The following is a 12,276-nucleotide window of genomic DNA, read 5'->3' as shown; positions in this document are numbered from 1 at the left end:
GTTATACGCTGTAATTTTATTCAATAATAAGGTATTTATACTGTAAAAACTAATTAATTTATATTTTAACCAGTGACCATATGATACCCTACACAACTAACACGAAAATCTAACTTCGGTTAGGTTAGGTTGAAAAGAGGGGTGGATGATACCACCACCACCAACATGAGAAGGACATACACATAAGCCATTTGAGACCTGTTGTGCGCTCTAAAAATGCTGAGAAAGTCAAATCAAGAGTTTGTGAAAGTTTATATTAAAAAACATTTGGGTTTGATTCCCCTTTTTTTTTGCGAACTCCCCCTCAAATCGCTTAGTCCGTGAAGAGTGTCATTTCCCAAGAATTGTCTCCGAAGGCATGTAAATGCTGGGCAATGGCACAGAAAATGTTCCAGCGTTTCACTGTCTTCCCCACACGATCTGCACATGTTACTACCTTCGCATCTAATCTTGACTAGATGTGCCTTCAGGCCGAGGTGTCCCGTCAGAATGTCCGTCAGTCGGCTTATTTCTTTTTTGTTTAGCGTTAGGATTTGCTTAATTTTGTCTTCACTTCGGTCACCCCATAAGATTTTGGTGATTTTTCCTGTCCCCTCATTATCCCAAAGAGTTTTGTGGGTCCCATTTGCCCACTCCCTCATTTCTTGGCGTGTTTCGCTAAATGGTTTGGCGGTATACACCTCTATTGTGGGTAGTGCAGTGGCACTCCTGGCTAGTTGATTTGCTATCTCGTTGCCTATGATTTCTTGGTCACCCGGTGCCCATATAATTCGTACATGTCCTTGTTGTGAGAAATCATTAATGGTATTTCTACATTCCAGTACAGTTTTGGATTTAACATTTTTGCAAGTTATTGTCTTTATAGCTTGCTTGTTGTCCGCAATAATATTTATTTTGTCCTTTGTTTGAAATTAACCAGTTAAGACAATCTGTTATAGCTTGAATCTCCGCCTCTAAGATCGTGCTGTGATCCGTAAGACGAAGAGAAATTTGTGCACCCGGTTCTTCGATAAAAAGTCCTAGTCCAGTTTTGCCCCCTAATCGAGAGACATCTGTGTAGCAAAAGTTACCAGGCGGCATCTGAACTAGTGTTCCGCTATTCCTTTGTTTTCTATCTGGTATTACAGTTTCGCACCATGTCACTACTCTGGTTTCTGGTATGCGGTCTGAATCAAAGGTAGTGAATGTTGACTAAGTAGTTGCCTGTAAAATGTTTTTGTGCGGTGTGTTGTGTACCGTGTCTATCCACTCGTCCATTGCTTTAAGTCTTAAAGCTGCAACCGCCGCTTCATATTTTATTTGGATATCTACTGGATGAATATATAATATTGCCTCCAAGGCCCTAGTTGGTGTTGTACGCATTGCTCCACATATTCGTTCCCTTTTTTGACTTTCTGCAACGTTTTTACGTTACATTTTTTATCCATTGCTGTCCACCAGACAACAGACGCGTATGTTAGAATTGGTCTAATAATGCTCTTATAGATCAAGTGTATCATCTTTGGATTGAAACCCCATTTAGAGCCTACGGCTCTTCTGCAGAAACATAAGCATCTTTGGGCCTTGTCTAGAATTACTCCCAGATACTTAACTTTGTTTGATATGGCTATCGTTTTGTTTTGGAAGATGGGCTCTTCACACTGACCTATTTTTGTCTTTCTAGTGAAAAGATTTACGTTTAAGCCCCCTAAGCATGCAGTGCTATATTCTGAGCCTGGGTAATATTTCGCTATATTTTATCATCTTGACCTATTATAGGTCAAAAGCTCAATTTTTTTAACCCTGACATATTTGTTTTCTCGAAGTGAACATTTGCGCCATAAAATAAAAATTTTGTCATTTTGACCGTCGGAGTATTGACACATTATAATCTAAACAGTCGTTCTAAGAAGTTGATCAGATCACCTTCACCGTGTTAAATTTGTGATGTTCTGCATATAATAATGGGTTCTAAAGCGACTAGAAACTCCGAAAAAATAAAAATTTCGGTGGTGCAATACCTAAATATCTCAATATAACCGGAAATTATAGGAGTCGTCCTTGACCTCTTGTGCGGGTAATAGTAATACTAAACAATATCATAACACATAGACGCCTTTAAATATTTACCAGGATTCGCAATAATTCGCGATAGCCGACGGACATACATGTCTAGCCAATCTCAGCTAGTAGATATGATAGGTATACTTAACATAGTTGTGTAGGGTGTAAAATTGCATATTAATAGCATTAGATGTTTCTTTATTTTCTGCGTCCAACTTTAATACATCAATTCTTATTCGTAACATTGGGTTTATAAATCTAGATTTTAGTACAATTCTTAACCAAATTATAACCACAGGAAAAGTCAGATCCAAGCATCAATAGAAAACACTGAATGGAATGTATAACAACATTATGTGTTTTCGAACTTCGACCTTAAACATGTATACAATTTTTGTAAATAATTTGAAATCCGGGAATGCCACTTTGTCAAATAGACACACAAATGTTTATATGGTTCAGATTGGGACTTGTGGTGTATTCAAAACTTTGCCACCCCTATCAATAAGCCACATCCACACTACACAACTGGTTACCAAATGTTTTTTTTTTTAATGTCTAAATATTGTTGTGCGTCCATCTTTTTGTTTATAAAAGCTGAATCTCTCACGCTTTTGCTTGAAAATTAAAAAAATACGCTCTTTCTCACGAATCTCACGGCGAGAATTCGAATGTTTTCAATTTATAGCGAATGATAAAGTTACAATGAATGAATCAGCATTTGCAATCTCTCGCGAATGTTCGCATTGAACGAAAAATTCACGAACGGTAAAATTTCGCTGCATGCGTCGTCGATACATTTTTTCGCGAGTATTTGTTGCTGAAGAGCATTCTTTTGAAAAACTCAAAAAACAAATGTTCGCGAATGCTCGCGAGCGCTTTTAAAAACAACAACAAACAATAATATCATAAAAACAACAACAAAAATATAAAAAAGTAAAAACACACAACGAATGAATGTGTGTTTAGAGAAACTATTGACTTCACAAACGATTGTTGTTATTCTTGTTGTGTTGTGGGCATTCGCGAACGTTCGCGAATGTTTTCATTCGTGAGCGAATGTCAGAAAGAATTTGAATCCGACATTTGTTGTTTTTATGAATGGTGTGAAGTCAACTTTTTGGAACAAAATATTTTAAAATGTAAACATATGTCCTTTTTTAGATTGAGAAAAATTGATTCACATTACTATCTTAATGAACGCATGGTGGAATCTGTTGTCTCAATTAATGATCTAGGTATCCTTTTGGATCATAAATTAAACTTTAGAGAACACATTGTTTTAATGACTTATGGAAACGTTGGCTTTATTAAAAGGTGGAGCAAAGAAATTTTGAATCATCATGTTATTAAACAGCTATACATTTCCTTTGTGCGTCCCAGCATATACTATTCATGCATATCATTCAAATTCATTTGAGACAGTACAAATTCTTCTATTATTCTGTTTAAGATGTCGTGGTTGTGACGCACAGTCATTGCGAATATAGAATATACATTTAGTCTGATTAAACTACCCGGCTTAAAGAGCAGACGCTCCATGCTTAATGTGCAATTTCTTTTAAATATTCAAAAAAATTAATTACAATAAATTAAATTACAATACTCAAGTGCAAAACTGAGCAAATACATGAATTGTGTAGAATTTTGAAAATATTCGAAAAATTTCAATTGATTTAAAATTATTTTTATCGAATATTGCTGATTTTGGACCTATGTGTCATGGACTTAAAGTACATCTTGCTGTTGATTTGTTTACGTACACAACAAAGCATAAAAAGCCTTACAACGTGATTTTGCCACATCGTTGCAACGTCAAAACCTTCTGTGGAAAGTGTTCTTTAAAGAATCCTTCGCGAAATGTGCAAACTTCTATGGCGTGCACAAATCAGCTTCTCCCGAATGTCCAGAAAGGAAGACATACATTGAAAAAAGGAACAAGTGAAAAAAGCGTTAAGTTGGTCCGGGCCGAACTTTGGATACACTCCACCATAAAAATACTGACGGGGAATATCTCTAAAAGGGGGTCAATGTTAATAATTTTTAGTAGGGAGATTTGTTACCATATACGACTACGAAATACCAAATTGCCGCAAAATCAGTTTAAAAACGCCCTCAAGAACCTAAAAATACCGAAAATTGGGGTTACCCTTATATGGGGGCTACCAGAAAGAATAGACCTATATTTATACTTTTTAGTGGAAAGATTTGCTACCCAATAAGAACTCAAAGTACTAAATAACAGCCAAATTTCAGCGAATACGGCTGAAAAACGCAATCAAGAACATCAAAATACCGAAAATTCGGGGGTACCCTTATATGGGAGCTATACCTAAACGTGGACCGATATAGCCCATCTTCGAACTTGCCTGCAGACAAAAGACGACTCTATGCAAAATTTTGGCGATCTATCTCAATTCGTTTAGACGCTAGAGTGATTACAACAGACAGACGGACATGCATAACTCGTCATAGAATTTTACGCTGATCCAGAATATATATATACTTTACTAGCGGCACACGCGCTTCGCTGCTCCTGCTGAAGTTATCATATTAATATTCCAGTAATAAGATTATTTGAGCTTGAGGTCTTTTTTTAATTAGTTTATTTATTCAAAGATTTCCCAATATTTCGCAATTATCAAATTGCATCTTCAGGGGTGATCTATTTAAGAAAACATACATTCAATATTATTATCACAGCATTTGGTGTAGACACAAAATAGTTATTACATATTTTCAAAAAAGAGATTTCTTAAATCTACATAATAATAGTAAGGTTTTTCTTAACAGCTAATGTAGTTGTACTACAATTGTCTATAGCTGATATTGCACTGATTATTCCCATGTATTGCACGATCTCTTCCTTGTCAAATTTCGATAACAATATGCTGCATTATCGGTATTGCTTTTATAATTTATATTTAAGTTTGTTGGTATGTTATTAATATGTAACATCTCCAATGTTAACCTTCTGTTGTAATTGTTCTCTGACTGTAATACGCGTATGTTGTCAAAGTTTGGTATGTGATTACTAAGTTTACAGTGTTCTGCAAGAGCTGTTTTTTATTGTTCTTTTGTTTCCATAATTTTATGTATGATTTGTGTCCGGATAATATTGTTACGAATATAACTTTAGATTTAAGTTAATTTAGATGAATTCCGTTAATTTAAGAATTTGAATTGTAACGTATTGTTCTACTACGCAGTTTATTTGAATAACTTCACAACAACAACCACTGTATAGATTTTTCTACATCCTTCCATTTCCTCTTTCATTTTCTATTTTGTTATTGTCGTACAATTCTTGTTAAACGTCATTCCTCTTTCTTTGTTATTCCCTCGCCTGTATATGTGTTGTTGTTATTCCTCTTTCTTTGTTATTCCCTCGCCTGTATATGTGTTGTTGTTATTCCTCTTTCTTTGTTATTCCCTCGCCTGTATATGTGTTGTTGTTATTGTAAGTTTGTTTACTCAAGTTTGTTGTTGTTATTGTTCACTCAGTAAGTTTGTTGTTGTTATTGTTACTCAATGTGTTTGTTGCATTGGTAGATTGTTCGTGATCTAGGTGTTACCAGATCGTCTAGAAACTTCTGTGGCGACAGGCAGGGCTCATATAAATAGAGGGAATGGAAAGGCAGTAGTCAGTTGTGAATCAGATCGCGAATTGAAACCGTCGAGTAAAGTAAAGTGCAAAGTAAAGTTGTGTGAATAAAATCATTGTAATAATCGTAATCCGAAAGAACCCGCGTTTTATTTGGTACGAATTGTATCGGGAAATAAAACAACGTCTACACGGGATTAAGCAAAATCCAAGAACGTAACAATTGGTGTCAGAAGTGAGATTACGATAATACTACGATGAAGTTTAAGGATCTACGAGTGGAAGACTTGAAGAAGGAGCTAAATAAATTGGAATTGTCCTCTACTGGCAACAAGGCTGAGCTACAAAAACGCCTGTTGGATGAGTTCGAGCGCCGTGGTATGAACATCGATACATATGAGTTTGACAGTAAGGATGAAGTGGATTTATCGGAAATGGGCGAATCCAACGGTGGGGAAGTCTCGTCAGTAGCTGCCAGGGGTGACGATTTAAGAGAAATGCTGGCTAAAATGTTCGAAGAGAATTCCCGAATGTTAGCAGAAAACACGAGAAGAATGTTCGAAGAGAATGCCAGAAAGTTTGAGGAAAATTCCAGAAGGAGCGAAGAGAATTCCAGAAAGTTAGAAGAAAACACGAGACGAATGTTCGAAGAAAATTCGAGAATAACGAACGAGAAACTCGAGTACATTACAGAAGTTATTGGAAGGAGAGTGGAAACCGTGGAGGTCCAAATTAAAGATTTGGATAAGAAAGTGCAGTCGGTTGACGAGAAATTTCTGGCCCACGACCACAGGTTTACGAATCTGGAGAAGAAAATTTCGGAACTGGAAATTAAAGGTGGTCCGGTGCGAGCTCCTGATAACACATTAAAAATCAAACCTCCTGTATTCGACGGCTCTACGTCATTCAATGTTTTCAAGTTACAGTTCGAGACAGTGGCTTCTAGAAATTCGTGGAACGACAGCGACAAAGCGGTTGCACTACTTCTGGCATTGAAGGGCAGTGCTGCTGATGTTATACAGAGTATTCCTGTCGCTTCTAGAAGCAACTATGAAGATGTTATTGCTGCACTGGAACGTAAGTACGGTGGCGAACATAAACAAAACATCTACCTTATGGAACTAAGGGGAAAAGTACAGAGGGCGAACGAGACGTTACAAGACTTTGCAGCTGAGGTGGAACGTTTGGTGCTAATGGCGTATCCAGGAGAGAATCACCCATTGCTGGACCGTATGAAAATCGAAACCTTTGTGAATGGCATACGTGACCCTGAGATTAAATGTGCAACATATGCGTCACCAAAAGCGTCGTTTGCCGAAACTGTGTCGTTTGCCCTTGCCCAAGAGACGGCAAGAATAATTGTTAAGCCCCAGACCCACAAGATTCGCCAACTGGAGACCGAAGGCTGCGAAACCAAATCTCTCGTTAACTCGATCAAGGACGCCATGAGGCAGGTAATAGAAGAAACAAAGTCAGTAGGGATGACTAAGCCCAGGGTTAAATGCTACAACTGCGATAAAGCAGGTCATATTGCGCGCGAATGCAGAGCTAAGCGCAAACGATCCAGGTCATCGTCACCACCTCCAACGAAAGATGGTAGAAGAATGGCTCAACAGTCCACCAATGAGTCACCGTTAAACTAAATCGAGCCAGTCCAGCGGGGCATGAACTGGCTCCCATCGACGATGGCCCCACAATCTCCATAGCAATAGTACAACAGAAAAGTCACAACCTAACAACAACTGGGTACATCAATGGTGACAAGCGAGTTCTGACGTTAGATACTGGCGCATCAAAGTCCATCATAAGATCAGATCTGGTAAAGGGAAAAATAACGCAACTTAATGGAGTCAGACTGCGCACAGCAACGGGGGAGCCCGCGGCAGTACACGGCAAGATTACCCTGAGACTAACTATTGCCAATAAATCGGTGAATTACGAGTTTATAGTTGCCGATATCGTAGACGAAGTGATAATAGGCGCAGATTTTATGATTGCCTTCGGCATCAATCTGGATATGAAAGAGCGTGTAATGACCTGGTCTAACGTCGAAATTCCGTTAAACGTGGGCTACGATGAAAGTACACCCATTAGACGTCTGACTACGGACCATCCAGAGATAATACCGCCCTGTGCCGAAGCAATAATATGGGTACCAATGAATGGAGATTGTGGAGCCGAGAAGTTGTGGGTGGTGGAACCAGCAGAAAACAGAAACAGTAACATCCTAATAGCGAATGTCCTGGTGAAAAGCAACAAGGACGGATTAATTCCTGTTAGAGTTTTGAACCTGTCAAACAAGCAAGAGCAAATTTGCCAATTTTCCGATGTTGGACAATGCACACCAGCTGAATCTGTAGTTAATTTGGAAACTAGCACCGAAAAGCCAGCAGCCATGGAGAAGAAGCACCTCGACGGCTACATAAAAGAGTGGACACACCAATTATCACCTTCCGAGAGGAACAAGGCTAAGCAGCTATTATGGAAGTATGCCTCTACCTTCGCGTTGACAAAAGAGCACCAAGGAAGAACATCAGTGGTGAAGCATGAAATCAATACAGCAGACGCGCGACCCGTTAAACAGCCTCCAAGAAGTGTTCCCCTGGCCAAAAGAGACGAGGTACAGAAGCTGATAAGTGAAATGGAAAAGAGTGGTGTAATAGAGCCATCGTCAAGTCCATGGTGCTCCCCAGTGGTCTTGGTCAAGAAGAAAGACGGAAGCACCCGGTTTTGTGTGGACTACCGAAAGTTAAGGTGGGATCACATGATTGTCGCAATGCGCCAATTTAAACCAATTTTTATTGTCCAAAGTTTTACTACAATAAATAAATTGTCACAATCAAATTCTCTGCGGTCACATGATTGTCCAACTTTTCATAAATTTGATTGCCGCATATTGTCTCAAAACCATCAAGTGACAATTATTGTCCAACTTCAGTCACACGATTGTTCTACTACACGGCAAATATCAGAAGCAGCTGCTATGTGTCAAAGTTTGTTTATTAAAAATGTTAAAGCATTTAAAAATTTGTTTTATTAAGATGTGTTCTTTAAAAAAAAAGAAAATTGCAGCAGCTATAATTATGGTGTGTGCATTTGACGATGAGAAAAATGAAAGGAAAGAAAAGAAAAAAAAAGTAAATAGAAGTACGTGGGTCAGAGAGTGGCTCACAAAAAGAAGCACTGATGGTGCATATGACAAAACATTAATGGAATTCCGGGAAATCGAAAACCAAAAGTTTTTGTTTAAAAATTTTATCCGGATGGATGACGAAACGTTTATCGAATTGTTGCAACTAGTGTCACCATATATTAAAAAACAAGACACAAACATGCGAAAGGCTATTCCCGAACAAATACGCTTAGCTGTGACACTTCGATTTCTTGCATCTGGTGACAGTTATAAAAGTCTTTCGGTCTTCTTCCGTGTTGCCCCAAATACCATATCACTTTTCGTACCAATTGTTTGTGATGCTATTTATAAAGCGTTAAAAGGTGCATACATAAAGGTATGAAAAATCTAAATACACACATATTTATGCTTTTTAATTGACTTATTATTTCTTTTGATATGTATGTAGATACCATCCACGCAGGAAGAATGGAATGTCGTTGCTTTCAAATTTAACAAACTATGGAACTTCCCGAACTGCATAGGGGCGGTTGACGGCAAACATGTGCAAATTATAGCACCACCTAATTCAGGAAGCACCTTCTATAACTATAAAGGTACACATAGTATAGTGCTAATGGCAGTTGTTGATGCCGAATACAACTTTTTATACGTTGATGTTGGCTGTAATGGTCGTGTGTCGGATGGTGGAGTCTTTGGAGACTGTACTTTTCAACGTGCTTTAAACAATAATGAGCTAAATTTGCCACTTCCAAAACCATTGCCAGGTCGTCAAGCAAATGTTCCATTTGTTTTGGTTGCGGATGATGCTTTCCGCATGCAGAAACATTTGCTGAAGCCATATCCTGGTAAAAGTTTATCTGCAGGGCAGAGAATATTTAACTACAGGCTATCGAGAGCACGACGTGTTGTAGAAAATGCATTTGGCATAATGGTCAAGCGATTTCAAATTTTTTCACGCCCTTCCAAGCTTAATGCAGAGAAAACAACCTCTACAACTCTAGCTTGCTGTGCATTACACAATTTTTTGTTAAAAAAAAATTTAAATTATACAACGTCGTTGCTTGTTGATCGCTACGATGAGGACGGTGCTTTAATTCCTGGTACATGGCGAAATGACTTCCCACTAGATGCTGTGAGTGGAACAGAAAATGTTCCAAGTTCTTATATAACAAGTGAAGCAAAGGCTGTTCGGGATGAAATGGAAAAGTATTTCATGTCTCCTATTGGAGAATTGAGCTGGCAATATAAAAATATATAAATAATTTTATATATCAAATAAAATTTAAACTTTAATTTAAAATCAGAAAATTTACTAGTTTTATTTAATTCATTTTTAGTATCTAAAAAAATACGGACTAGGAAGGTACTTCAATATTGCAAACAAAATAACAAAACAAAAACTTACATATACATACTATAAAAATTCAATTTAAAAAATGAAATATAACGCAAAAAATTTATCAAGGCTTAATCATCTTCTTCAGCTTCCAAAGCTGCATCCATTACGACTTTGACAAGCTGGAAATGCAGTTTGTTCGCAGCCTTCTTGTTTTTCTTGACAATTTCTCGCATTTGTGATGCCAAATACATCCCAATCGCGTGCCAATTATCTTCCTCCGCATCTAAACACTTAACTGCACGCTGCAAAATGTCACTTTTGTCTACCTTTACAATCTCAGCAGCGGCATGTTGTGAAGTACTTCCAGAGTCATCCAAATCTAATGTTGACACTGTACTTGACATTTTTGACACAGAGTGGTCGTTGTAAAATTGCATTGCAGACCAATGCGGCCAATGTGGTATGGTATTTTCGGCTCCCTGACCAGATTTTGATTTTAGTTTTTTTTTTACATTTTGAAAGGCCGTTTTAATGTTGCACCATTTGGCCTTGCAGTCTTCCACCGTGTGCCCTGTACACATTTTTTCAATTTCCCGCCATGCCTGCTCCCGTTTATTCCTATCTTTGTACTCGGTGGATGAATACTGCCAAACACATGGATGCTGTTCCACAGCTTGTATCAGCTCCTGTATTGCAGTGTAGGTCCAGGAACAAATTACACTTGGTTTTTTTCTTTTTTTCGGCACAGGTGTTTCTGGTTGCTGATCGGGGGAAAAGAACTCAAGCTCAGCTGAATTTTCGTATACAATGCAATCACCGAATTCCATATTAAAGCTGCAAATACATAATATGAACATAATTATAGCAAATACAACAATTTAAATTAACTTTACTTTACTTACGACAAAGAAATGTTGACGGTACAAACACAAGAAAAAATATTATTTAAAAAAAATCAGGTTATTGACGCGTATTGTCTTCTTTGATTGACGCACTAGAAAACAATAAATATTGACGCATTTTTCAACTTTAAATTTGCGCAAGGTTGTCTATTAACAGTTCACACGATTGTCGTACCAGAGTTGTATTTGATTGCCGCAAATCAGCACAATTTATTTTTGATTGTCGCATTGGACAATAAATTGTGCAATCACACGATTGGCATATAAAATGCACCAATAATTGGCGCATTGCGGCAATCATGTGATCCCGCCTTTAAATGATGTCACCAAGAAAGACAGCTATCCGCTCCCAAGAATCGACGACACATTGGACACATTAGCCGGGACGTCATGGTTCTCCACCCTCGACCTGCAGAGTGGGTACTGGCAAGTAGAGATCGCCGAGAAAGATAAGGAGAAAACAGCGTTTGGTCTCTGGCAGTTCAATGTCATGCCATTCGGACTCTGCAACGCCCCGGCTACATTTGAAAGGCTGATGGAGCGTGTGTTAAAAGGGCTGCAGTGGAAGTCATGCCTCATATACCTGGATGACATCATAGTCATGGGACGCAACTTCGACGAACACATCAAGAATTTAAAGGATGTTCTTCAGCAGCTTTCGTCTTCAGGCCTCAAGCTGAACCCAAAGAAGTGCAGTCTCTTCCAACGAGAGGTGAAGTTCCTGGGGCATCACGTGACGCCGGAGGGCATATCGACGGATAAGGAGAAAATTCAAGCCGTCAGAGATTGGCCGCAGCCCCGAAATCTCCATGAGCTGCGAAGCTTTCTGGGTCTCTGCACCTACTACCGTCGATTTGTCCCAAATTTTGCCAACATCGCCGCCTGTCTACACCGCTTAACGCAAAAAGGCCAGAGGTTCCAGTGGGGCAACGACCAAGAAGAGGCGTTCAGTAAACTCAAAGACATGCTATGCAGAGCCCCCATTTTGGCATACCCTATACCTGGCGGAAAGTTTGCTCTGGACACAGACGCAAGTGCGTGCGGCATCGGTGGCGTCCTTTCCCAGGAAATCGACGGACAGGAAAAAGTCATCGGGTACTACAGCCGGACATTGTCGAAGCCTGAGAGGAATTACTGTGTGACGAGGAGAGAGCTGCTTGCTGCCCTTGAGAGCGTTAAACACTTCCACAAATACCTATATGGCCAGCATTTCCTGCTGAGGACCGACCACGCTGCTCTCCAATGGTTGCTG

General features: G+C 38.8%; 2 protein-coding genes across 2 annotated transcripts; one reads left to right on the top strand and one right to left on the bottom strand.

Moving 5' to 3' along the window:
* Nucleotides 1-8,404: 8,404 nt before the first annotated feature.
* LOC133326512 (uncharacterized) lies at nucleotides 8,405-10,041 on the top strand. The gene is made up of 2 exons (XM_061535133.1): nucleotides 8,405-9,156; nucleotides 9,229-10,041. Exons 1-2 carry the CDS (start codon nucleotides 8,656-8,658, stop codon nucleotides 10,039-10,041), a joined length of 1,314 nt encoding a protein of 437 aa, XP_061391117.1. The 5' UTR covers nucleotides 8,405-8,655.
* A 209-nt stretch (nucleotides 10,042-10,250) lies between these two features.
* LOC133326513 (uncharacterized) lies at nucleotides 10,251-11,328 on the bottom strand. Its single transcript, XM_061535134.1, has 3 exons — nucleotides 11,200-11,328; nucleotides 11,025-11,116; nucleotides 10,251-10,956 (listed from the first exon to the last, which is right to left on the bottom strand). Exon 3 carries the CDS (start codon nucleotides 10,947-10,949, stop codon nucleotides 10,251-10,253), a length of 699 nt encoding a protein of 232 aa, XP_061391118.1. The 5' UTR covers nucleotides 10,950-10,956; nucleotides 11,025-11,116; nucleotides 11,200-11,328.
* Nucleotides 11,329-12,276: the final 948 nt, after the last annotated feature.

The sequence above is a fragment of the Musca vetustissima genome, unplaced genomic scaffold, assembly GCF_032173495.1.
Source record: "Musca vetustissima isolate MV318-11 ecotype Yass unplaced genomic scaffold, APGP_CSIRO_Mvet_v1 utg37208, whole genome shotgun sequence".
NCBI classification, from domain to species: Eukaryota; Metazoa; Arthropoda; class Insecta; order Diptera; family Muscidae; genus Musca; species Musca vetustissima.
Note: the sequence above shows the minus strand (reverse complement) of the source record. Positions and strands in the feature narration are given on the sequence as shown.